The 26,418-nt window shown below is 37.5% G+C and overlaps 1 protein-coding gene across 2 annotated transcripts; it reads right to left on the bottom strand.

Moving 5' to 3' along the window:
* Positions 1-553: 553 nt before the first annotated feature.
* On the bottom strand, positions 554-25,604 carry LOC309509907 (B-cell receptor CD22-like). 2 transcript variants are annotated; one of them, XM_082184899.1, is made up of 8 exons: positions 25,544-25,604; positions 25,032-25,103; positions 24,509-24,874; positions 8,012-8,329; positions 2,909-3,172; positions 2,692-2,788; positions 2,500-2,551; positions 554-2,307 (listed from the first exon to the last, which is right to left on the bottom strand). In XM_082184899.1, the coding sequence occupies exons 2-8, from the start codon at positions 25,093-25,095 to the stop codon at positions 2,095-2,097; spliced, it is 1,374 nt and encodes a 457-aa protein (XP_082041025.1). In that variant the 5' UTR covers positions 25,096-25,103; positions 25,544-25,604; the 3' UTR covers positions 554-2,094. The 2 variants fall into 2 exon arrangements, with proteins under 2 accessions (XP_082041025.1, XP_082041026.1); XM_082184900.1 differs by lacking the exon at positions 25,544-25,604 and having other exon boundaries at positions 24,509-24,809; positions 25,032-25,109.
* Between the last annotated feature and the right edge of the window lie 814 nt (positions 25,605-26,418).

The raw sequence follows: 26,418 nt of genomic DNA, 5'->3' as shown, positions 1-26,418 counted from the left end.
GGAGAAATCTTAGTGGTAAGATAAAATATTTTGTGAATACGGCCCCAGATCACTAGTAACACTTGAGTTCTTGTGATGCAATTTATGACCATGTTCAGGGTAAAAAAGGCAATCTGCTTATGTCTCCGACATGTTAATGTTGTGATTAGTAATTAATTAGTAATTATTTATCATTTGTCATAGTTAGTTAGTAGATCTTGAGGCTAATCTTATTCAGTAATTATTGATTACCTAATAAAGTGTCAGGATTAGGTTTTGTTCTGGTTTGGTTCTGTTCCTGTTCCTTGTCATATTAAGTTGACCTAGTTCCATGTCTCAGTTCGTTCCCTTGGTTCATGATTCCGTTCAACTGGTGTCCTATATTAAATAACTCATTAGCTCCTGTATTCCTGTATTTAAGTCCTGTATTCATTCAGTTCATTGTTTGGTGTTACATATAAAATACAGAAGCATTAATATAAAGTCTGTTCACTTCCACAAAACAGACCAAATAAAGTGAAAGTGAAAGTGAAAAGTGAAAGTGAAAGTAATTAAAAAACACACTCTACTACCATTATTTATTAAATAACTGTCTTTATTCAAAAACCTTATGAGCATTTAAAACTTCACAGGAAGTTCTTCAAAATTTCCATGGCTATAATGTTTATATATATATATGTTTTTTATATAAGTGTTTTTTTTTGTTTTGTTATTTTTTTTCAATATGAAATAACCTGACCGTAAAAGGTGTTTAAGATAATCTCTGAACTAATCTGACTGAAATCGCTTTCATTTAAGTAAACTATAGTTGCAATGAACAAATATACACAAAATTTACCTGAAAACAACATTGGAAATTAATTTTAAAAGTTTTTATTATTAACTGTGTGTAATGCTCTAAACAATAAAATCCTATAAATACATTTGCTCTGTCACCCTTTTACCAAAAAACTGTTTAATATTTGCTCATCAGACTAAAACATAAGCATGCACTGACATAGGTTTAGGATGATAATTAGATATATTTATGGAGGAATGAATGAAGAAAAACTGGAACTGAGAAGTAACAGGAAAAAACGAACAAATCTAGTTTAGAATTAAAGAAAACGTATGATGTGGCATTTAAACACCTGGGCCCGTATTCATAAAGATTCTAAGAATCCTCTAAGAAAACTCTTAATTTAGCTTAAAAACTTTTACGTAGGAGTCTTAGCTTAAAAGCGATTCGGGACCGATCTGAGAGCAACTCTGAGTAAGGAAAAGCCAAAAACTTCCATCTTAGTAAGGAGGCGGGGTTGACCCCGTTGCTATGTATGACACAATCTTTTGAAGACTGTGATTGGTTGGTTGTCCAAGAAGAAAAAAAAAAAGTGATTTTAAGTATAGGGTCTATTCTAAGCCTTCACTTTGTGTTCCAAAATTGTTCCACTCTTTCCAATTACACTGATTGCTGGCATGTCTATTTAAGTGGTGGTTTGAATGTTGGTTTTAATGTATCAAACATGGAATTTTCCCAGTTGCCAAATATCATAATGTAGTGATTACTTTCATTTCTGGCGCTATGGCATTTCTGCGCTGTGTCGGAGATGTTAGCGTGTCTCTAATAAGATCAGTCACAAACATGATCCCTGCACGATCTAATCTATAGCGTCTTATTAACTCACTGTTATTCATTGTCTGCAACACATTTCTTCTCCCTCTTCGTCTTTCTGCCATTTTCTCCTCTGCTAAAGAAACTCTTAAGCCTCTTAAAAGTCCTCATCCGTGCTCCTAACAATTTTGACCTTAAGACCTCTTTTAAGGGTTAAGATGCTTTCTGAATTACTTTTTTCTTTACTAGGATTTTTTCTTTAATTTTAAGAGTAAACGCCCACATTTCTACGAATTTTCTTAGAATTTTGTCACTAGGAGCTACTCTTTGCATTAAGATTCTTTATGAATACGGGCCCTGACTGGAAGACATTGGAATCACTAAGAGAAAAAAACAATGAATGTGATGTACAGTAATATATATAAATAAAAAAATTAAGTTGTTAAATGTTTTATTACCATAAGCCAAGCCAATAAAGCTTACTACATAACACAGTGGACTCAAGCCATTTATTCTAATGTAAACTAATCCTGGTTCATCTCCTTCCCTGGGCCTCTGACCTCGGCATATACCATCTCCTGTCCTGAGCCCTCTACTGTGGTGATTTTGGTTTGGGCAGTGGAGAAGTCAATCTCTCCATAGTGGACTATGTCATTCTCATCCTTTGGCATCTCTAGCTCTTCACCCGACACAAAACCATCATTATCATACATGGTCTGCACTTGTTTTTCCTGACCCTGAAAGAGGAAACATAATAAATGACTGTTTATGTGGATCCACTTTCCTCAGATTTTGGTTTCTGTACATAATAAACCATTATTGTAAACGCATGGTATTGATATCTGCTTATTATGGCTCTTCCTATTTGAAATTATTATGTTACTTCCTATTTGAAATAATGTGATCTGCTAAAAGAGTGTAAAATATACCTGATCTGAGACGTCGGTTTCCATAATAGTGGATGCCTTTACTCTTTGAACTCTGTATTGATAGGAAATGAAGAAATTCATAAAATACACAACGTGTGAACACCAGATTATATGTTTCAAAGAGAAATGACAGGTCTGAATTCATTTATTCTTAAGTCTGGTTGCTCTATTCCATACAATTCACCATCTTACCTTAGGAAAAGTGTTATCAGAAGAAATGTCAACAGAAGTGCTGAAACTCCTACTACACAGCCAATGATCAAAGACTGATCTAATGAAGAGACTGAGCCTGATTAGTTGGTCAATAGGCTGTGCAGATCATTTAAAAATAAAATGAAATCATAAAACTGGAGCTACCTATGATGATCATCAGATAATGTTTAGTATCTGTACATAGAAATAAACTCACCTTCCATAATCAGTTGGATCTCTTCTGACCTCTGAGTACCATATTCATTCTTTGCTTTGCAAGAGTACCAGCCTCCACTGCTCCTACTTACAGTAAAGATCAGTTGTTCTCCTAAATCCAGCTGATTCTCCTGTCCACGTTTGTGCCAGGAGAAGGTCATGTTATTTGATGGATTGGCTTTGCTTTTGCAGGTCAAAGTCACATTAGTGCCAACAGAGACTGGAGCAGATTGATCGATGGTGATGCGAGTTTCTTTTGGAGGGACTTGAGGGCAAAACAGAAACTTCTTTAGATAAACTAGATGTTATAATAGTAGACATCTGAACATAATAATGCTGTCACGGTTTTGTTTTTGGGTTTGTTCACGTCATGTTTCCTTGTCTGTCATGTGATCCCTTGTAAGTCATGTGATCCTGCCATGTGTTCCCTTGTCTGGGCTGCGTTCAGCCCCAACAAAACGTTGCACAACGTTTTTTAAACAGAAACGGTGATGCGTTGAACACACTGTTCTGATGACGCAAGAGTTGCAACTATGGCAGCTGAGAAGGCCATTCTTTGTGTTCTTTGTGAAGAATTTTCGGAGCCTGATGAAGTCGGTATAAATATGTGTTTCACGAGTTCACACTAACAAATAAGTCAGATAGAATAAATGCGTCTTTGGCGTGCTGTCCGAGGAGAGGGCTCCGGGCTCGGTATTCGGCCCGAACCCAGAGTACTCCCCCCGTATTCCTGGCTGTGAAAGAACAAGCAAAGAGTGAGGAGTTGGGGTGGTGGAGGGATGCTGAAAACTGTCAAGGAATGTTAGGTGAGTTGACAGAGTGAATATATATATGCTTCCTCTCATGCTGATAGGGTAGACATGGTAATTGTTTGATGACGAGTTGATTGATTGATTATTTGAACGTGCTCCTCCCGAACTTTGTTTATAAAACATCATTTCACGAGTTCACACTAACAAATAAGTCAGATAGAATAAATGCGTATTTGGCGTGCTGTCCGAGGAGAGGGCTCCGGGCTCGGTATTCGGCCCGAACCCAGAGTACTCCCCCCAAAAAGCTGCAAATAAATGCAGGACAGCCGCCATGATGATGTTGATAACCCCCCAAAAACTTGCAGAGTGCAAAGCTTAAGGTATCAGAAGTGGAAAGGGGTAAGTTGCTGGAAGGCTTCCTGTGACGTCGAACGGGAGTTGGTTGTCATGACGTCAGATGGGTGTGCCTCTAACGTGGTAGGCTGGGGATGGTCATATGTGATGTACTTCTGCGGAAGCGGAGAAGAATGTTATAACCGTTGCAGTGGAAGCAATTTTGATGGAGAACTAGCTCTAGAGATGAACCTGCTGCGGCATTGAATCAAACTTGCTTTGGCTTGCTTTTCAAATATCTGATGACAAAGGATGGATAATAGAGTACTTGTGGGAACGGAAGAGTAAACTGCTGCGGGGAACGGAGCTCCTGCGGGAGTGGAGCAAACTTGCTTTTCAATTTGCTTTTAAATATCCAAAACTATTTTAGAACTGAACTGAGCTCCTGCGGGAGCGGAGTAGATGACACTGCTGCGGCAGTGGACAAGTTGGAGCGGAGTAGATGACACTGCTGTGGCAGTGGACAAATTTGGACGGAGTAACGGAGCTCCTGCGGGAGCGGAGTAGATGACACTGCTGCGGCAGTGGACCAAACTTGCTTTTCAACTTGCTTTTAAATATCCAAAACAATTTTGGACATAGAACTGAGCTCCTGCAAGAGTGGAGTAGATGACACTGCTGCGGCAGTGGAGCAAGTTTGGACGGAGTAACGGAGCTCCAGAGGGAGCGGAGTAGCTGACACTGCTGCGGCAGTGGACCAAACTTGCTTTCAATTTGCTTTTAAATATCCAAACTATTTTGGACATAGAACTGAGCTCCTGCAAGAGTGGAGTAGATGACACTGCTGCGGCAGTGGACCAAACTTGCTTTTCAACTTGCTTTTAAATATCCAAAACAATTTTGGACATAGAACTGAGCTCCTGCAAGAGTGGAGTAGATGACACTGCTGCGGCAGTGGACCAAACTTGCTTTTCAACTTGCTTTTAAATATCCAAAACAATTTTGGACATAGAACTGAGCTCCTGCAAGAGTGGAGTAGATGACACTGCTGCGGCAGTGGACCAAACTTGCTTTTCAACTTGCTTTTAAATATCCAAAACAATTTTGGACATAGAACTGAGCTCCTGCAAGAGTGGAGTAGATGACACTGCTGCGGCAGTGGAGCAAGTTTGGACGGAGTAACGGAGCTCCTGCGGGAGCGGAGTAGATGACACTGCTGTGGCAGTGGACCAAACTTGCTTTTCAACTTGCTTTTAAATATCCAAAACAATTTTGGACATAGAACTGAGCTCCTGCAAGAGTGGAGTAGATGACACTGCTGCGGCAGTGGAGCAAGTTTGGACGGAGTAACGGAGCTTCTGTGGGAGTGGAGTAGATTAGCTGTAGTAGAAGAACTTGGTTGACTTGCTTTTTAACTGACTGGAGAGCCAGTTGGGTGGAGAAAGGGCTCCCGTTGGAGGAAGAGGTTATGCTGCTGTGGTGTTGGAAATAACTTGCTATTTTGGACATAGAACTGAGCTCCTGCAAGAGTGGAGTAGATGACACTGCTGCGGCAGTGGACCAAACTTGCTTTTCAACTTGCTTTTAAATATCCAAAACAATTTTGGACATAGAACTGAGCTCCTGCAAGAGTGGAGTAGATGACACTGCTGCGGCAGTGGACCAAACTTGCTTTTCAACTTGCTTTTAAATATCCAAAACAATTTTGGACATAGAACTGAGCTCCTGCAAGAGTGGAGTAGATGACACTGCTGCGGCAGTGGACCAAACTTGCTTTCAATTTGCTTTTAAATATCCAAACTATTTTGTGCGGAGTAACGGAGCTCCTGTGGGAGCGGAGTAGATGACACTGCTGCGGCAGTGGACAAGTTTGGACGGAGTAACGGAGCTCCTGCAGGAGAGGAGTAGATGACACTGCTGCGGCAGTGGACCAAACTTGCTTTTCAACTTGCTTTAAATATCCGAAACAATTTGGACATAGAACTGAGCTCCTGCGGGAGTGGAGTAGATGGCACTGCTGCGGCAGTGGAGCAAGTTTGGACAGAGTAACGGAGCTTCTGTGGGAGTGGAGTAGATTAGCTGTAGTAGAAGAACTTGGTTGACTTGCTTTTTAACTGACTGGAGAGCCAGTTGGGTGGAGAAAGGGCTCCCGTTGGAGGAAGAGGTTATGCTGCTGTGGTGTTGGAAATAACTTGCTTCAAACTGTGATCTGAAAGGTGAGTGGGACGGAGATGTGAGCTCCGGCTGGAACGGAAATAGCATTGCTGTGGCAGAAAAGCGAGGTAGGATGGGGAACGTGGCTCCTGCAGGAGTGGTGGCTTGTAGGGTTGGGTGTATAAGGAGTTGGCAAAAGAATTAGCTGATGAGGGTTCGTTGGGCTTCTTTGATATAGAAGCAAATTATTATTATTTTTTTTTTTTTTTTTTTTTTTTTTTTTGCGGATGTAACTCTCAAAGGCCTCCGATGACCAGCGCCAAGTGCTTGGATCTGCTGCTGAGAGAGGCCTTTTTGGGCAGCTGTGGTTGCTGTGGTTACAGAAACGTCTGACGGGGCGGTTGGAGTCGTGGAGTCGAGCCAGCGGGGGTTGAGAGTGTGAGCTGGCCGGCCGGGACTGAATCTGCGGCGCGGCTTACTGAGGGCCTGCTGCGGCGGCCTGGTCCTGGAAGAAGGCCCGTTTCTTCGTGTGAAGAGGGCGGCATTGCCCGAGACGCGAGCGTGGTGCTCGGCGGGCCTTATTGTCCATTTCTCGGTTTAGAGAAATGCGCGGAAGAAGATCGCGGATGTTTCGCCTGTGGTGGCGAGGATCCGTTTGTTTAGGCCTGACGCCCGCGAGATAACACCAGAGGATTTGAGACAAAGATTCCTGAAGGACGAAAGATTCTTCATTGGACGGGAGAGCTCATTTCGGAAACGTTAGGAAGGTAGGGCTGAGCCAAATGCTGCTGAAAACTGTCAAGGAATGTTAGGTGAGTTGACAGAGTGAATATATATATGCTTCCTCTCATGCTGATAGGGTAGACATGGTAATTGTTTGATGACGAGTTGATTGATTGATTATTTGAACGTGCTCCTCCCGAACTTTGTTTATAAAACATCATTTAATACAACAAAATATGCCCGATGTTTCAGTTACTGCACTTGCCGCCCAGAACAAAAGAGAAAATCCCAATCGAGTGAAGGGATTGCTGAAACTGAAATGGAAGCACACATCTTACCTAATTCAGACTAAAACACATCTATTTAGCCTCACATACTGACTTTATTTGTAGTTCATACTGTTTTAATACCCTGTATTTTCTTTCTCATTTTTAGGAAAAGCACTTAATTACCATTGTTTATTTCTATACCAAATGTCATACACTTGCAATGAAGCTAAAAATATAAACAACTACATCATTATGTTGATATCCTATATTTTTACAATAAAACTTACGACAAACATGTCTTCTAATATCCTCAGTTGTTGCGTATACCGAGCTGCATCGAACACATTTGTAAATTACTTTCCTTGAACCCATTGTGCGAGTTCACTTTAATACTGCGTGCTTTATATACATGTTGCTGCTGATTGGACTGCAGTTCTGACACACCCACCAAACAAGAGAAAACGTATCTCAAACCCCGTTGCACACCGGTGCACGCCGTTTCCAGGAAACATGACGTTCAACCCAGAAACCGTAGCAAAACGTTGTGCACCGTTTTGAACTTGAACGTGCCCCTGATGTGTCATGTTGTCATGTTGTCATTGGTTCATTGTTTCAGTGTTCACAGGTGTCCCTTGTCTAGTCATTGTGTATTTAAACCCTCATGTTTGCCATGTGTCTGTCAAGTATTGTTTCCTGTAGACCACTGTTTGGGCTTGTTCATGTCTTGTTTTGAGGTTTCATGCCACGCCTTGTTTTTGTTTCATGTTTGGTTTTGTTTATAATAAACTGCACTTGGGTTCTCATTTACACTTGCCTCCAGTGGATCACTTTACAAATGCTAATGAAAGAACAAAACTACTCTAAATCACTTACACCGGACTTGTAGCATCACGGTGGTCTCCACAGATGAGTCATTAGATGTTTTTCTTGGATATGTAACATTGCAGGAGATGTTCTTTCTGTGATCCATGTATGAAGCTTTGAAGGTCATGTGTGAAAACACTGACTGGGTTTTATTAGGTTTCTCCTGTAACTGTGTTGTAATGTTGGCAGATTCAGGGATGTTGGACCAGGATATTGTAGGAGGTTGTTTGGGGCAGGGGGCTTCAGCAGAGCAGCTCAGATTGACTGTTGTTTCCTCCATCACTTCTTTCAGATCAGTGGGTTTAAGGATGAGAGGTTGTGGTGAATCTACAGGGCAAAGTGAACACAGAATAAATTGCTGTTAAATTTAAGGAAAACACAACAACATCCTACAAAAACACAAACATATAGAGGATATAATCAGTTTTTTAAATAACCCTTGAGAAGACCTTTTTTTTTTTTTTTTTGATGCACAGGCAAATTATTTTGCATTAAAATACAAACCTAATTCACATGCACAAAATATTTTCACAAAAGTCAAGTTATGTGCACACAATAAAATTATATATTCATAAAATACATTTCACAAATCCAAAACACAATTCACAGATGTACAACTGTGAACAAAAAATTTTGAATGTTTACATTTCATGAGTTTAATATTGAATCTGGAATTGCAAATCGTCATGAGTTTATCATGTTGGATTTGTGAATATATTTTCATGGAAAGTCCATTCACTCTGCGGCCATACTGCAACGACTTTGTGGGCATTTAAAACCAAATTATGTCTACATGAATGTGGAAATCCTGAAAAATTCAAAAACTGTTTGCCACACTCACATTTAAATAACATATTATCAAACCAGCAGCAACCGTCCCATAAATGTGGTTTCTTTTGCTCGGTGTTAAAAAATAGACCTGCCAATGCGCATGTGCGGTCCTGAGAGTTTCTTTGGCAAACACAGCTTTTAACGACAACTGCAATGACGCGATGACTTCACCAATTGCTGGCTGGCTTATTCAGCCATCTTGCTCATAGGGGTATTTGATTCTAGGTTTTTTGGAGTCGACTCTGACTCTCACCATAGGAGTTGATGGAATCGTTTCCTCAAATTCGCGTGCTTTACATCAAAACAGAGTAAGGAATAGAACAAGATAGAAGTCATTGTGTCATGTGTTGGGAGGTGCTGGTTAGCATGACAAAGATGATCAATTTAAACAGTCTTTATTTACAAACTCAAATAACTCAAGAATACAGAAACAGGCAGAAGATTTAATGAACCAAACTTCACTTACACTTTGACAAGAACCGAAAAAATAAACAGAGAACAAAGAGGAACTTGAATTCACAATGATAATGAACTAAATGCAGACAGGCGAGCTTGTTAATGAATGTCCAGGACAACTAATGACTGATGGGAAACTAGAACAAAGGACACATGTAACTTAAGGGGGAAAACTAAGGGGACGTTTACACAACATCATTTTGCGTAATATGCGCATTATGTGTTCAGTCTATAGACGTGCACGTTTGGCGCGAATGCTCTGTAGAAGAATGTGTATGTGTGCAGGCGTAGTCTCTCTTTACAAAGTGACATCATTTTGATAATTTTTTCATCTGCACAAAGAAAAAACGTTTCCATTTTTAGCACATCATTGTCATGTAAATGTACCCTAAACGTCCATGAAAATGAAACTAAACACAACCAGGGATGAAGCCCTAATTTCCCTTTATTAAAATAATACACTAGTCCATTGAAGGGATGACATACCTCGAAATGATGAGTAGCCTATTAACATCGTTACCATTAATTCATTTTACAGGGGAATGAGTAAAGAAGTGAGCGATTTCAGACACAGCAATAGAATAAACGATTCCTGTTAGGCCGCTGTCAGTAGCCTAAAAGAGGCCTAGAAATAGGGTTTCGTTCCACCAAGTGGGGCACTAATTTTTCTTTTGCTCAATATGTTCAACGTTAATAAAAGATATCCAAGCAAAAAGTTCTCCACGCATTATCCTGCAGTTAATGAGAAATTGTAATTTATTGGCGCACTATATTGACTGCGTATTGAGACGTCTAAAACGGTTGAGCTCGATTTTCAACCAATCAGCATCGAAAATGTAAGTAGGTCACAGCCGAAATCAAGCCAATATCACTACGCACATATGTAAACAGAGGAGGACGTAAGCAGCGCATCTTCATCTGATAGCGGCGATCAAGCTCGATTAACACCCGTAAAGTGTATTCTTCATGTCGGAAAAGATGGTGGGAAAGGTCCGCAGCCCTTTACTGAAGTCCGATGGGAAAAAATCAAGCAATGTGCGTAGGAATGGCTCAAAACGTCGGACACTACGGAGCTAACGTTAGCTATTGCTAATAAACATGTTGCCCTCCTGGACAAACTGGTCTCTGATGTCCCAACAACTACGGGTTTCACCCGGCCTGATATCGGCGTTTTATAGGCTAGACAAAAAAAAACGCTTGACTTGTGTGTATGTGACTTGTGTGTATGGGTCGGGTGAGTGTGAGTGTGAGAGAGAGAGAGAGATGGGAAGGTTTAGGGGTTGGGTGAGTGTGTGTGTGAGAGAGAGAGAGAGAGAGAGAGAGAGAGAGAGAGAGATGGGTAGGTTTAGGGGTCGGATTAGTGTGTGTGTGTGAGAGAGAGAGATGGGTAGGTTTAGGGGTTGGGTAGTGTGTGTGTGTGTGTGTGTGTGTGTGTGTGAGAGAGATGGGTAACGTTAGGTAAATAAATAAATCCAAATTAAATCTTGTTTACAATAATCATTCCTGTGAATATGTACATGTAGTGCAGTTACTGCTCGTGTATGCAAATTAACAATTCACCATTAAATGTGTTATTTTTAAAAGTGTTTTTCTTTGTATACTTTTGAGTTTAACTTGGTGATTGTCAAAACATTTTAGTAACTAAACTGAATTTTGACAACATGTTACAATGTTTATATGGTACAATTTCTGGTAAGCTAAGTTTTTTTTTTTTTTTTTTTTTACAAATTTCTTAAAGAAATTTCACGATTTCAATTCAATTCTTGTGATTTGATTTAATGTTGACTCATTTGGATAAATATTAGGTACACAAGATAGGCGTTCATTTTTCTCAAGAAAAATAGGCTACACACAGACAGCCCTATCAGCTGGTAGTATTATTTAAGGTTAAAAATAACTCAAATTAAATATAATGTGTTTTTTATTATAATAACAACTTTATTTAATGATATAAGTACAAATATAATAAATATGTAATATAGTACACATATTTAGCAAAATACTCTCTATAGCTCTTTTTCTAGCCAACTAACGTGTCTATATTATGGTCAATAAATGGCTTTCCTGAGAATGGATGTGTGGTGTGAGAGCGTGTGAAAATTGTCAATAGCGTGAGTCTCACGGTGAATGCGTGAGAGTTGGCAGCTCGGTTATTATATTTTGGCTTAATTCTATTTGTTATTCAGATTTTACCTCAAATATTACCTTTGAATTGGAACAACATAATGAGAAGTAATTGGGATGTTAATGTTACAGTAGAAGTTTTCTTGATAATCTTATCATGTTTACTGTCCCTAGATAGCAACTTCAGGTATATCACACATTTCAAACTGGTTTAAAATTTCAAAATTTTATTTTGTACTTCAAGTGGTAATTCGGCATTTTTGGGTTTATATGATAACAGGTTTGAAAGTGCAAAATTCCCTATGTTTTCCCTATGTCCTAAGGAATCTCTATATATTTCTGATATTAAATATGTGGAACGAAACCCTATTTCTAGGCCTCTTTTAGGCTACTGACAGCAGCCTATCTCTCTCTCCCCACACACACTCACACACTAACCTGACCCCTAAACCTATCCATCTCTCTCTCTCTCACACACACACACACACACACTAACCCGACCCCTAAACCTACCCATCTCTCTCTCTCTCTCTCACACACACTAACCCGACCCCTAAACCTACCTACCTCTCTCTCTCTCTCTCTCTCTCTCTCTCTCTCTCTCTCTCTCTCTCTCTCTCTCTCTCTCTCTCTCTCTCTCACACACACACACTAACCCGACCCCTAAACCTACCTACCTACCTACCTACCTCTCTCTCTCTCTTCCTCTCCCTCTCCCCCTCTCCCTCTCTCCCTCTCTCTCTCTCTCTCACACATACACACACTAACCCGACCCCTTAACCTACCCAGCACATACACACAAGTCAAGCGTTTTTTTTTGTCTAGCCTATAAAACGCCGATATCAGGCCGGGTGAAACCCGTAGTTGTTGGGACATCAGAGACCAGTTTGTCCAGGAGGGCAACATGTTTATTAGCAATAGCTAACGTTAGCTCCGTAGTGTCCGACGTTTTGAGCCATTCCTACGCACATTGCTTGATTTTTTCCCATCGGACTTCAGTAAAGGGCTGCGGACCTTTCCCACCATCTTTTCCGACATGAAGAATACACTTTACGGGTGTTAATCGAGCTTGATCGCCGCTATCAGATGAAGATGCGCTGCTTACGTCCTCCTCTGTTTACATATGTGCGTAGTGATATTGGCTTGATTTCGGCTGTGACCTACTTACATTTTCGATGCTGATTGGTTGAAAATCGAGCTCAACCGTTTTAGACGTCTCAATACGCAATCAATATAGAGCGCCAATAAATTACAATTTCTCATTAACTGCAGGATAATGCGTGGAGAACTTTTTGCTTGGATATCTTTTATTAACGTTGAACATATTGAGCAAAAGAAAAATTAGTGCCCCACTTGGTGGAACGAAACTGAACGATACAGCTCACGTACAGCGGCCTATGTGCTAGAGCTGACCTTGACTCAACTCTTTTAGATTCGACTCCTTATCAATTGCACGTTGCAATTTCTCCAATTCATAGTAATACGAGTACATAATCTTGGTATATCTAAAGTCTTTGGATGCACGTCTAAGCAAAATGTTTTTGGATAGTAACTTACTGTGACTCAAAACTTTATGAGGACAGTATTGATAAGGAAGCATGGAATTTGCCTGTCAGTTGGTGAAATGTTACAATCTCATAACTATTGATAATTCACCCTTTTAGACACATTTGTGCTGTAAATGAAAACAAATGCACAAGCAAAATCATGGAAAAGTGTATTCCCCTAGCTACGCTAAACAATGTGCTAACCTCAGCAAATTGCATGCTTCATTATCAACACTGTCCTCATAATGTGTTTTTAGTCACAATAACCAATAACACTTTAGAATAATGGTCCCTCATTACTATGTAACTATGCAGGAAGTAATGGACTACAAAACTACATTAACACTTCAGCTATACTATTATGGATGGACCATTATTCTAAAGTGTTACGCAACAAACTACTATCCAAAAACATTTTACTTTACTTAAATGCACCAACCTGTCTTTTTCGTCATGTTTGATGTAAATATTTAATTTCCATTCTGATCAAGTCATATTGTGCAAAAGTTGCGCAAAACCGTGCTCCTTGAGTCCTGGCTGAAAAGTACGATGGACGTGTGTGAAGGCTGTCAGGAAAGTCTCAAAATACACACAGAAATTCATGGCGATTCACACACTGATGACACTTTCCAATTTCAGATTCAATATTAAACATTAAAAACTTTTTGAGCAGCTGGACATCTGTGGAGTGTTTTTTGCGTTTGTAAAACGTATTTAATGAATATATAACATTTTGGTCAATATATAATTTTTTTCAATATATACTTTTTTTCATGCACATGAATTGTTTTTTGTGCATGTGAATTGCGAATTTGCCTACGCATGTGTGCATCATATATTTTGCATACATTTTTTAATTCGTCATGAAATCAAAATGGACAATACATTTTTTTATTGAATATTGCAGTTTATATGATTGATTTATCCATGTATATAATTTTTGTAATCATCCCCTCATAATCTTTATTCAAAATAATTTCCACTGCCTCTTGCAGCAGCATCAAGTCATACAGATATATAAAAATAAGGTGCACTTCTATGGGATCAAATTCCCGCCAAATATATAGCGGTCACGAATAAAAAAATAATAAGCGTGAATCAAAAATTTAAAAACACATGTAAAAATATATTGCACAAACTGAAAAAAAAGAATGCAAAATGATCAGAATAGCAAACAACGTGGTCACGGATCAAAATATAATAAGCGTGAATCAAGAAATAACAAGCATGAATAAAAACTTTAAATACATTAAAAGTTATTTTGCAGAAAACTTAAACTTATGGTCATGCTTTCTTAAAAAGTACGTTTTCCTTGGTTTTATTACTGTGTTCTTTGTGCTTTCTTGCATTTTCTGCTCATATTTTACTCTTTTGTACACTTGTGCTGTTTTTCTCTTCGCTCTTCTTTCTATGTTCTGCGCTTGCTTTCCCAAATGTTGCAGTTCGAGTTTCATGTAAATTAGGGCGGGCTTAAGCGTCACCATTGGTCCACTAGTTCTAGATTGACAGCTACTCCTCTAGCCAATCAATCGAAGAGGGGTGTTGACGTCACACCAATGCGACTCGTGGCTACTGATGCTTACTTGTTATACAGGGCGGGGGGTTCCGGTAAGATGGCGGTCCGTGCAGTCGCATCTCACTGAGCTCCTCGGGAAGTCCCGATGTTATAGTTAATTAAAAAATACATATCCACTATTAACTGCCATTTGTCCAGTTCTCAGCACGAAAATGAAGAAACACAACAGCGGAAAGTCTCCGGCGCAAAAAAGTCTCCCATTTGAAAGCTGTGTGAAGACGAGTGAACACGACTATGCAGATATGACTAACGTTAGCAAGAACAAACGAGGGCCGACAACTCCAGCGGAAACCCCCGAAAAAACACACCTGGAGAAGAAAACGAAAGGTATGTCTCAGGAAGAAACAAACACCGAGACCATACTGAATGCTATCAACTCTCTCGGTCAACGTGTAGACGACCGCATGGAAGAATTTAGCACGCAGTTGCAACAGCACAGCTCCATGCTAGCTTCTATTGCTAAATCGGTGCAGTTCAACACAGAAGAGCTAAAAGAGTGTAAAACGAAAATAAAACACCTGGAAAAGAAAGTGGAGACACTGACTAAAGAAAATGAAGACATGAGGGGTCAGGTATTGAACAATGACAGATACAAAAGACGGTGGTGCCTGCGCATCAAAGGGAAAAAAGAAACGGCTAATGAAAACATAAGAACGGAGGTGGTGGAGCTTCTTCGCAGGATTGCACCGGACCTGGCGGTAAAGATGGATGAAGTGGTCGACGTTGTCCACAGAGTGGGAAGAAGGATGGACAACCGGCAACGACAAATAATCATTTTATTTGTGCGACGAGCAGTGAGAGATGACATCTGGAGGCGAACAAAAACTTCTCCAATCTGCAAAGAAGAGGGGATTCGCTTTACTGAAGATCTGACTCAAGAGGACTGGCGTTCCAGACAGGCTCTCTGGCCCAAAATCGACCAGGCTAGAAAGGAAGGAAAGGCTGCAGGCTTCAGGGGCCCATTTGGATTCATCGAAGGCAAGCGTATTATGGAGGACACTTAAGTTAGGGGCTGAAACTAGAGCTTGAAATGAATATATAGTGGATCAGTTCGGGTGATGGGACTTCTACCTCAACGGTTTTACTCCACCTCCCTACTTTTTATTTTATTTTAATTTTTTCTCACAAAAAGTTCATTTGTTCATGTGTTCTGTATTTCAGTTAAATACTGACTTTTCTTTTATTTCCTTTAATACAAGGGGACTTAAAGACTCAGTTAAGCGAAAAGCTGTCTTTTTGTTTTGCAAAGGGCAACAAGCACATTGCACTTTTCTTCAAGAGACTCACTCTGATATATCTGATGTTAAGTTTTGGTCACAACAATGGGGAGATAAAATTCTCTTCAGTCATGGGACAAATCGGTCGGCTGGAGTTGCCATATGTTTCAACAGATGCCCTGGTAAGATTCTGGGTGAAAAAGCAGACAAGGAGGGACACTGGATAGCCTGTGTTTTGGAAATTGATGCTAATCTTGTTATTCTGATTAACATATATGGTTATAACAACGATAACAAGAATCAAAATCTGTTACATCAAATATCAGAAGTTATCATAGAACTAAAAGCAAAATTCCCCACAGATCATATTATTGTTGGAGGGGATTTCAATTTAACTCCTGATGAGTGGATGGATAGATGGCCTTCCAAGTTATTGAGTGAACATAGAAACCCAATTTTGGAAGCTTTTGCTAATAATAACCAATTGATAGACATCTGGAGAAGTTTACATAGTGGGGTGAAACAGTTTACCTGGCATAAACCTAATGGTCAAAACAAATCACGAATTGATTATTGGTTGATAGCAAACTCAATATCAGATCATGTCACAGAAACAGAAATTGCTAACTGTCCTTTAAGTGATCATTGTATTATTAACCTGAAAATCCGAAACAGTAATAAAACTAACAAACCAAAAGATTATTGGAAATTTAACTCTCAGTTACTAAAAAACTCAGAGTTTTGTCATTCCATTGAAAAAATTATTTTTGATATAAAAAATGACAATACACTAGACACATATATACGAAAATGGGAATTTCTGAAATTTAGTATTAGAAAGTATTCAATAACGTTTGGTAAAAAAGTGAATAAAGAAAAGAGAGCTCAAGAAGTAACTGTGGTTAAAGAACTCATGACACTTTATAGTAAATCAGATTGGAGTGAAGAGGACAAAGAAAAAATAAGTAATTTGCAATCCAAATTGGATAGAATGTATATAGATAAAGCTAAAGGTGCATATATTAGATCCAGGGCCCGGTGGATTGAAGAAGGAGAAAAGAATACTGCATACTTCTGCAAATTAGAAAAACGCAGACAAGAATATAATTCGATTTGTAGTCTAACAGTTGATGGAGAGGAATGTACAGAACCCAAACACATTGAAAAAGAAGTTTTCAATTTTTATAGGAATCTTTATAAATCTTCCTACTCAGAACAAGATGCCTCATCTTTTTTTGATAAAATTAACAACTTGATTCCTGTTATTGATGAAAATTTTAAAGAAGTTTGTGATAAGGAACTAAGAATTGTAGAATTTGACTATGCTATAAAAAAAATGGCTTCTGATCGTTCGCCAGGACCAGACGGTATTACATCTAATTTTTATAAACACTTTTGGGAAGACTTAAAATACCTATTGTTTCAGGCTATAAATGAATGTATTAATCAAAAAGAACTGATGCAAACTATGAAACAAGGTATAATAAAATTGATTCCAAAACCTGGAAAAAATAAGAAAATATTAAGCAATTTAAGACCTATTACACTGTTGAATACAGACTACAAGATTCTAACAACAGTTTTGGCAGCAAGATTAAAGACGGGTATATCTAAATTAATCAGCCCAACACAATCTGGTTTTCTTAAAGGAAGATCCATCCATAATAACATCCGCCTGGTCCTGGATCTCATTGATTATAATTATTTAATTAAGGAAGATGGTTTTATCTTTTTTTTGGATTTCCATAAAGCATTCGATTCAGTGGAACATTTATTTATTGTTAACACACTGAGACACTTTGGCTTTGGAAATAAGTTTCTTGATATGATCACTATGTTGCATACGGATATTAATAGCTGTGTTTCCCTCTCAGAAGGTACATGTCCTAGATTTAAGGTTGAACGAGGAATAAGACAGGGCTGTAGTATTTCTCCTCTTTTATTCATTGCAGTGACTGAACTACTAGCAATTGCGGTCAAAAATTCAAATATTAAAGGTTTAGAGATAAACAACCACAAGTTACTCATAAGTCAGCTTGCTGACGATACAACTCTGTTTTTACAAAATAAGGAACAAATACCAGAGGCTGTAAAAGTAATAGAGCGGTTTTCACTAGCATCGGGCTTATATCTGAATCTGAGTAAATGTGAACTGATGAGCATTCATAACTGCTCTGAATCCTCACTATATAATATACCAGTCAAAAATGACATTAGATATCTAGGTATTTGGATTACCAAATCCTCAGATACAAGTGAAAAAAAGAATATCCAAGATAATATTGATAAATGTGGAAAAATTTTAAACAGTTGGTTACAAAGAGATTTAACATTATTTGGAAGAACGATGTTGACCAAGATTGAATCTATTTCCAGACTGATATATCCATCCTACTCTCTTGCTATTTCTCCAAAGTTAATTAAAGAAATTAATAGAATCAATTTTAATTTTATTTGGAAAAATAAACATCACTACATTAGAAAAGGGGATCTGTTGAAAAATTATGAGGAAGGGGGCATAAAGGCAATCGACTTTGAAATTATGAATGGAATATTGAAAATTAAATGGCTCCAATCCTTTTTGAGGAATGGCGAAGAGATATGGTTCTCCTTACCGGCATATATCTTTGATAAAGTGGGAGGTATTACATTTTTAATAACATGTGACTTTGAAATATCTAAATTGCCTATAAAACTTTCAACTTTTCATCAACAGGTTTTGTTACAGTGGAAACTGATGTTTAAACATAACTTCAGTCCCCACAATGTTCCATTATGGAACAACAGAGTTATATTGTGTAGAAGGAAATCTATGTTTCTGAAAGACTGGTGGGAAAAACAAATATGGTCAATTGTTCATATATTGGATGAAAATGGTAATATTCTTGAATTGGAGGAATTTAATTCTAAATATAATATTAACTGCTCAATTGTGGATTACAACAAAGTAACACAGAACATTCCAAAGGTCCTTATTCAAGCAATAAAGAATAATCTTTTGAACATTGCATCACCAAGACTACACAAAATTAAAATCGATTATGTGGACCTGGTTGATACAAAATGTAATAATAAATTCCTTAAGCAAACTCTTGTTAACATTTTGTACCCGGGTAGAACAAGAAGCACTCTCTTCTTTCTTGGTTATAACAAATCTGAAATATCTTCAATTAGAACAAAATTCCTAAAATATCCAATTCTCCCTAAATTTAAGGAAGTACATTTTAAAACAATAAATAATATATATCCCTCTAATGAGTTTGTAAAGAAAAGATTCAAGTTTGAGGTAGACAATTGTCATATCTGCAACATTAATGTTGAAACAACTGAACACCTGTTTTATGAATGTCAACCGGCTCAGAATTTATGGAAATCTCTTCACAACCTGTTGTCCTCCAGATCTATAAACATAGATTTCTTTTCATATCAAAACATTCAGATGGGTGTAATCCTACAAAATAAAAATGATGAATTTTTGGTCAATAATCTAATTATAGCAACAAAATATTATATACATAAATGTCGATTTGCTAAGTCCTCCCCCACATGGTCTGCACTTAAAAATGAACTTTTGTTGTTTCAAAACTGTCTTATAAAGGTTGAGAATGCCCAGGCTAAAAAACTGCATAAGAGTTTAATAACACTTCAGATGAGATGAGTCCCTCTTATTTGGTTTGTTATGTTATTTATTTTGTTTTAGTTTATTTTTATTGTTTTGAGTTCTTTCAATCTAGTTTGTTCTCCCTTGTCATGTGAACAGTATAGAAAATGTCTTTTCAGATGATTTGCAGGAGGTGTGACTCTTAGTTTATAATATAATAAGATTTATATTGTACATTTTGAGAATGTCATTTTTCTTCTTTGGCAAACGTCTTCATTGTTTATTGTGATGAGAAAAACTCAATAAAGTTATAAAAAAAAAAAAAAACTTGTTATACAGGGCAGAGCCATAGAGAGAGAGAGTTGCGACACTCTTTGATGTCGCCGCTATGGCTGTCACGTGGTTCATGTAAGCCCCAATAGTTCCAAAACGTACGCTGGCTGTCATGTTCTTCTATGGGACAGACAGCAGCGATTGCATTATTGAACGGTAAATATAAAATAAAACACACACCCAAGTACTTTTTCAGCTGTTATTGCATTATTGCATTTTGTTAATGTCAGTTTTGCATTTGGAGATAAGTTTTAAGCTATATTTTTGGAGGGAAAAGCTTAGTGTTCATGTTCGCATGGGTAGTAGCACTGGCTCTAGCGGCTCTAACTTAACTTTTCCATATCATTCATCTGATGATGGACGTCTCATGATATTTATTTTAGCACAACTGGGCTGTATTAGGCTATTGATTCCCGTGATTTTGCTTATAAATTTTGATTCAGCCATTACCTTCGTGATCACGCAAAGAGGTCTGCCGTGGCGGTCCGTTCAGAATTCGCTTAGAAGCTAGCTCACTTCTTCTGATGAAAGTGGCCACCCCCAGGACCATAACGTGAAACATAATCATGTTAAGACTAAGAATATTATTTTAAGATTAAGGCCATACACATTATCAAAACTATAACAGATTAAAAACGAATTTAAGCATGGCTGATACAAATGAAGGTTTTCAAATAAAATATTTTTTATTAAACAATGACAGACAACAAAAATGTGTGCTTGTGTGTGTGAACAAGAAAAACAAAAACCAGGGGCAGGTGATCCATGGTGATGGCCATAACAATCCTAAAGGTCCAGCATTGTTCTCACAAGCCGCTTCACTCAAGACAATAATAACATAATGAAAAGTTAGTATATCCCAAAAAATTAAATTAAATAAAAGTTGCTATAAAGGTGGTAGCGATTCATTACCGAACTCTTAGCTGACGAAGTCGCGCTAGCTAACTAACGTTAGCTAGCAGGCAGTGCTTGAAAATTGGTTGAAACAACCAACATAAAATATAAATAATTACGCTGTGCATGTACAAATGAAGACCAGTATAAGCATCGCAAAGGGCCTCTGATACAATATAGACAGTTGACAATTCAAAAGAGGTCGATATTTCGGCAACTTAACTCTGGAACAACTCGACGCGCAGCAATGTAAGTGAATGGTGTCCAACGCCCAAATGACAGTGTTTGGAACTATTCCGATCTTCATATCCCGGAAGTAGGCGGTTAAAAGCGCCGCCATTATTTACAACGGAGGTCTATGGGAGTGTCGCAACTCTCTCTCTCTATGGCTCTGATACAGGGGAATCAACTCAGTTGGCAAAAAAATTTCCGTGGCAGGACACCTTTAAACTGCATGTGTGCCTGCAACTCAACCTGTTGCCGGTATGTACGTATACCTGGCAATATGGTATAATTCGTCATCCTAACGATGACCTGTTACAGTTATGCCTGTCTGATTATCCATCATTCACCTCTAATGCACTGGACCTGGCACCGCGAGCGTCGATCTTCTCCGAGCAGTAACTTGCCACCACCTACTGGCCGTTTTACTTTCATATTTAATCAATAACAAGGATGGGTAATGTCGGTCCTGGGTGCAGAGTTTAGCTCCTCCAACCCTAATCAAACACACCTGAACCAGCTAATCATCGTCTTTAGGATATTTAAGACAGGTCAGGTTTTTAATCGGAGTTGACGCTAAACTCTGCAGGACAGCGGCACTCTAGAAACAACGTTACCTATCGCTGATGGAGATGTTGCTGTATTCAAATTTTAAGCTATATTTAAAACATTAATCCTAAAGTAATATGCAATTATGTAGCTATGTAAGTAAACACAATAAGTTTGTAATAAATCACTGTATTAAATTCAACTGGTTTCTGTATATCTTCTCTGTAACACAATCATTTTCAATAATCTTGTCAAATTTGGCGAGGTTAATAAAAAAAAAAGGTAGGCAATGCGTAGCGCTGACAGGTCAAAGTCCTAAAGTCTTCAGACAATGGCCGTTTTTAACTTAGTTTTTGCAACGAATTGTAGTGTTTCATAACTGCAGGATGTTTTACTTACAGCAGCCTTAGCATATTGACATCATGAGCCAAGTAATATTGTTTAACACCAATTACCAGTGTGCACATTAACATTCTCATGTATCTCAAAAAAGATGAATTGAATTATTTATGTCCAGAGTTCAGATAGCTTACTGCTTGAAAGTCTTTGTAAAGTTAATTTGAACTGCCGTCTTCCCCTGTATAAGTAAGTGCAGCACTCCTGAAAAAGAGTAAGGATTAAAGAAAAATTTAACCTTTAATCAGTGTTTGGGGTCTCACAGACCCCAATGGATTTTTCCTTCATTTTTTAAAAGTGTTAACTTCATCTCAGGGGCATGAAACTCTGGAACTTTTCCTAAATAATCTATCTAAACATGCACAAAAAAACTGGGCTTGATTTGGTTGTCCTAAAGGTGTGTACATTTTTTTTTACCTTTTAAGGTGTTTGGGGTCAAAATGACCCCACATTGAAAATGAATGGGAAAATGAAAAAAATGACTTTTTTTTATTTTATTTGTCAAAAAAATAAAAGTAAATCCATTATAAATCTGAAAATTTCTACATAGAAACCAAGGTCTGGTCCTAGAGCATAAATAAAAAGTAGAGCGATCTCATACACACACACACACACACAAACACATAAACAAACACACAAATGTATGTGTTTGCAACAGAGAGCATTTTTACAGAAATTGGCAAATAAAATAAACAAAACTGGCATAAATCTAAAAGAAATTACATTTAAATCAAGGTCTGGTCCTAGAGCATAAATCCAAAGTGGAACGAACTTTCTATCTCATACACACACACACACAAACACACACATGTATGTCACTGCAACAGAGAGTATTTTTATAGAAATTGGCAAATAAAATAAACAAAACTGGCATAAATGTAAAAAAAATTTACATTTAAATCAAGGTCTGGTCCTAGAGCATAAACCCAAAGTGGAACGAACTTTCTATCTCATACACACACACACACAAACACACACAAACACACACATGTCACATATGCAACATGGAACAAGCTTGTTGAATTAATGATTCTCTATGGCCCTCTATTGGATATCTTTGGCCATTGCACTTTAATTCCTTTCCTATAAGAAATAAAGTTTTTCAACTAACCTTTAGATGGCAGTGTTCTATCCCTAACACATAGAGCAATGTCCAGAAACTATTTATATTTAATTATGATCATCATTTAAGTGATTTTTTCTTTTAAAAATCATTTTTCATGAGCCAATTTATGGCCTAGTTATGTATTTGTGCAGTAAATAGGTAAAAAAATTCAAAATTTCCACAAAAACACAGCATAAATGGATAGTTTAGAAGTAAATAAAAAAAAAGATATATAGTTTTCCATATAAAAAAATTATATTTCCTTATGCAATTGCTCTTTAAAAGTTTGGGGTCAAAATGACCCCAAACACCTTAAGTGTTGTCCTTTTTTTAATAAAAGAGAGCGCAGCAGTGCTTCTTTTTTTTGTTATATTTACTCAGAATGAAGTGCATCACGGGCGCGCACCACCCACTGAAGTGTGCGGTGACGTAATCACGCTGGTATGCCAAGCGAAAATAATTTAATAAATGCACATAACAAAGCACAAATAAGAAATTGAACAGTAGGCTATATAAAAGTATTAGAAAAATAACATTTTAGTATATTATAATGGAATTGAAGAAATTGTACAAACATAAACAGCTTGTACTCCTACATAAGCATCAGTAGCCACGAGTCGCATTGGTGTGACGTCAACTCCCCTCTTCGATTGATTGGCTAGAGGAGTAGCTGTCAATCTAGAACTAGTGGACCAATGGTGACGCTTAAGCCCGCCCTAATTTACATGAAACTCGAACTGCAACATTTGGGAAAGCAAGCGCAGAACATAGAAAGAAGAGCGAAGAGAAAAACAGCACAAGTGTACAAAAGAGTAAAATATGAGCAAAAAATGCAAGAAAGCACAAAGAACACAGTAATAAAACCAAGGAAAACATACTTTTTAAGAAAACATGACCATAAGTTTAAGTTTTCTGCAAAATAACTTTTAATGTGTTTAAAGTTTTTATTCATGCTTGTTATTTCTTGATTCACGCTTATTATATTTTGATCCGTGACCACGTTGTTTGCTATTCTGATCATTTTGCATTCTTTTTTTCAGTTTGTGCAATATATTTTTACATGTGTTTTTAAATTTTTGATTCACGCTTATTATTTTTTTATACGTGACCGCTATATATTTGGCGGGAATTTGATCCCATACACTTCTACTGCAATACACAATATGGCGGAATACGTCCCGCCTTCTAAATAAAAGAGCCAATCACTGATCGGTAAAGTCATTGCGTCACTGCAGAAGCTCTGGTTCCCATAGAAACCTGTGACTCGCTTAGGACTGCACATGTGCTGTGTGGCTGGTCTAGCCTAAAAAAATATGCTTTTTAATGCTATTTGAGCATAAGAAACAACATTTATGGGATTTCGTTGCGGATTTGAAATATGCAATTGTTTGTTCGGCAAACCGTTTTTGAGATTTCAGGATTCCCCAATTCAAATAGATAGGATTTTGTCTTGGATGCTCGAAATAATTGTCCGGAGGTGTTACAAATACGGCAGCCGAATGAACAGACTTTCTCTTCTCTGATGAGGACACCATAATTTAATTTATTTTTTATAAAAAAAATACTCAGGGCCTTCACAATCATGAATCACAATCAGGAAGTCATTTTAAAATGTCACAACAGATTCATATAGTTTAGGGTGGAGCCCCACTTACCTGAGACAGAAATGTTGATGGGATTCAGATATGTGTATTTCCAATCCTGTGGCTGTATTTCCACCCTGAAGTAATAATTGTCTGAATGATTGTTCATGACATCATAGAAAACTGTGGTACATTCACGCTGACTAAGATTTCCAGTTATCTCTATACGACTGAATCCTTTGCTGATGTTTGTACTTCCATTATAAACTAAACTCCCTGAGCTGAGAAAAGCATGATCATGCTTTATCCAGAAGCCAAATATACTTTCTGCATTCTTCAGTTCGTTCTCTGGCACTTCAAATGTACAAGGTATCTGCACACAAGAGCCGCTCAGTGCTGTTATTCTGCTTGGCAATTCTGCATTATATACTGGAGTGTCTGAAAACAGAACAGCAATATAAACACACAAACACCTTAAAATATCTTGTTTTGCAAAATGATTAATTCAGGGTGCTAAATTAAAGCTAAATTAATTTTCTTATAACCGGTCTAAAGCTTTCTGATGATTTTATTTTCAGTTAGACAAGGAACTCACCTGAAGATACCAGTACAAGTTCATCCATTATGAAAAGAAAAGAAATGAATGGAATGATATACATCTTGAGTTCTGCAGATACAAACACACACAAAGACACTATGAAGACAATTTACAGTCTCGCCCTTTTTTTTTTTTTTTAAGATACTCCCAAATCTTTAAGAATGATATTTTCTGTGTGTCTCCTCATTAGGATTTTATTATGATTCGTATTTTCATGTTAATATTTTGTCTTACATGAATATATATCAATAATTAATTGTTTTGGTTACACTTTATTTTAAGGTGTCCGTGTTACATGTACAAATTTTACATTTAAGTACTGAGTAATACTAATTAACCACATGTACTTTGCACATGTGTTATAGTTACATGCAATTATGCACAATTTATAGTAATTACTATAACTAGATGCACATGTAACAAGGACACTGTGAAATAAAGTGCTACCTTTTTTAAATCTTTTTTTTTTTTAAATGTGATAGTCTTAAATATTGATAGAACATCCTTACCTAGAGCAGTACAATCTGTAATTCAAGAAAAAACTGAAGTGAATAATTTTGTTCTCTTCACATACAATTAGGGGATACTGGGGATGGTTGCAACAGGAGGTGGTTGCAACAATTTTTCTCCAATCAGAAACAAGCTAGAGTGATGTCACTCATACTGCACATGCACAGTTAGACCCTCCCCCCACCAAGAATACAGAAGTCATATTCAGCATCAACTGCTGCATTTATTGAACAAAACTTGTTTTGGAGGTATGCAAGTACATTTTTTCATGAGATGTATTTTTGCCATACTGTCCTGACATTTTGTATGAATTAATTAAAAATTACTTAGTTTGAATTATTGTTTTGTTGACATGGTTAGCATGTGTCAAAGTCAGTGTGTCTAGCAGGCATATAATGTTCTGTCATGGCTGATAGGGTTGGGGACGGTTGCAACAAGTTATAAATTGCATGTTTAATAAAAGTTTGTTGCATTGCAAATTGTTAAATTCTTTCTGTTTGACACTGAAATATGGAGATTGAATAGCATCTGTAACACCTGCACACTGAAACTATGTGGGCCTATATTCTACACATAAACAAACAAAACTCAGTAACTGTTATTTGATAAATATCACTAAATAAATAAATAATAGGCTACAATAATATTATTGAATAAATAAATAATACTATAATATTATTGTAGGCCTAAAACAGTTAATATTTTCTGAATTCTTTGCTCATTGAGACAAAAAGCTAAAGTTAATTAGTGAGATTTAAGGTATTTTTAACATGTTGCAACCGTCCCTGGGTTGTGTTGCAACCGTCCCTGGGTCGGGGTCGGTTGCAACATCTGGCTTCTTCCATTCAAATAAATACTGTGAACGATATGTCAT

Source organism: Leuciscus leuciscus, assembly GCF_965113295.1.
Source record: "Leuciscus leuciscus genome assembly, chromosome: 11".
NCBI lineage: Eukaryota > Metazoa > Chordata > Actinopteri > Cypriniformes > Leuciscidae > Leuciscus > Leuciscus leuciscus.
This window is presented reverse-complemented; position numbering and strand designations above follow the sequence as displayed.

What these genes read in the sequence shown, in the direction of transcription:
- LOC309509907 (XM_082184899.1), bottom strand. Translation starts at nt 25,095, where the DNA reads ATGTATATCATTCCATTCATTTCTTTTCTTTTCATAATGGATGAACTT. An exon ending in CTGATAACACTTTTCCTAAG is followed by an intron (nt 2,552 to 2,691) that starts GTAAGATGGTGA and finishes CTATCAATACAG; the next exon opens with AGTTCAAAGAGTAAAGGCAT. An exon ending in AAACCGACGTCTCAGATCAG is followed by an intron (nt 2,308 to 2,499) that starts GTATATTTTACA and finishes TTCCTCTTTCAG; the next exon opens with GGTCAGGAAAAACAAGTGCA.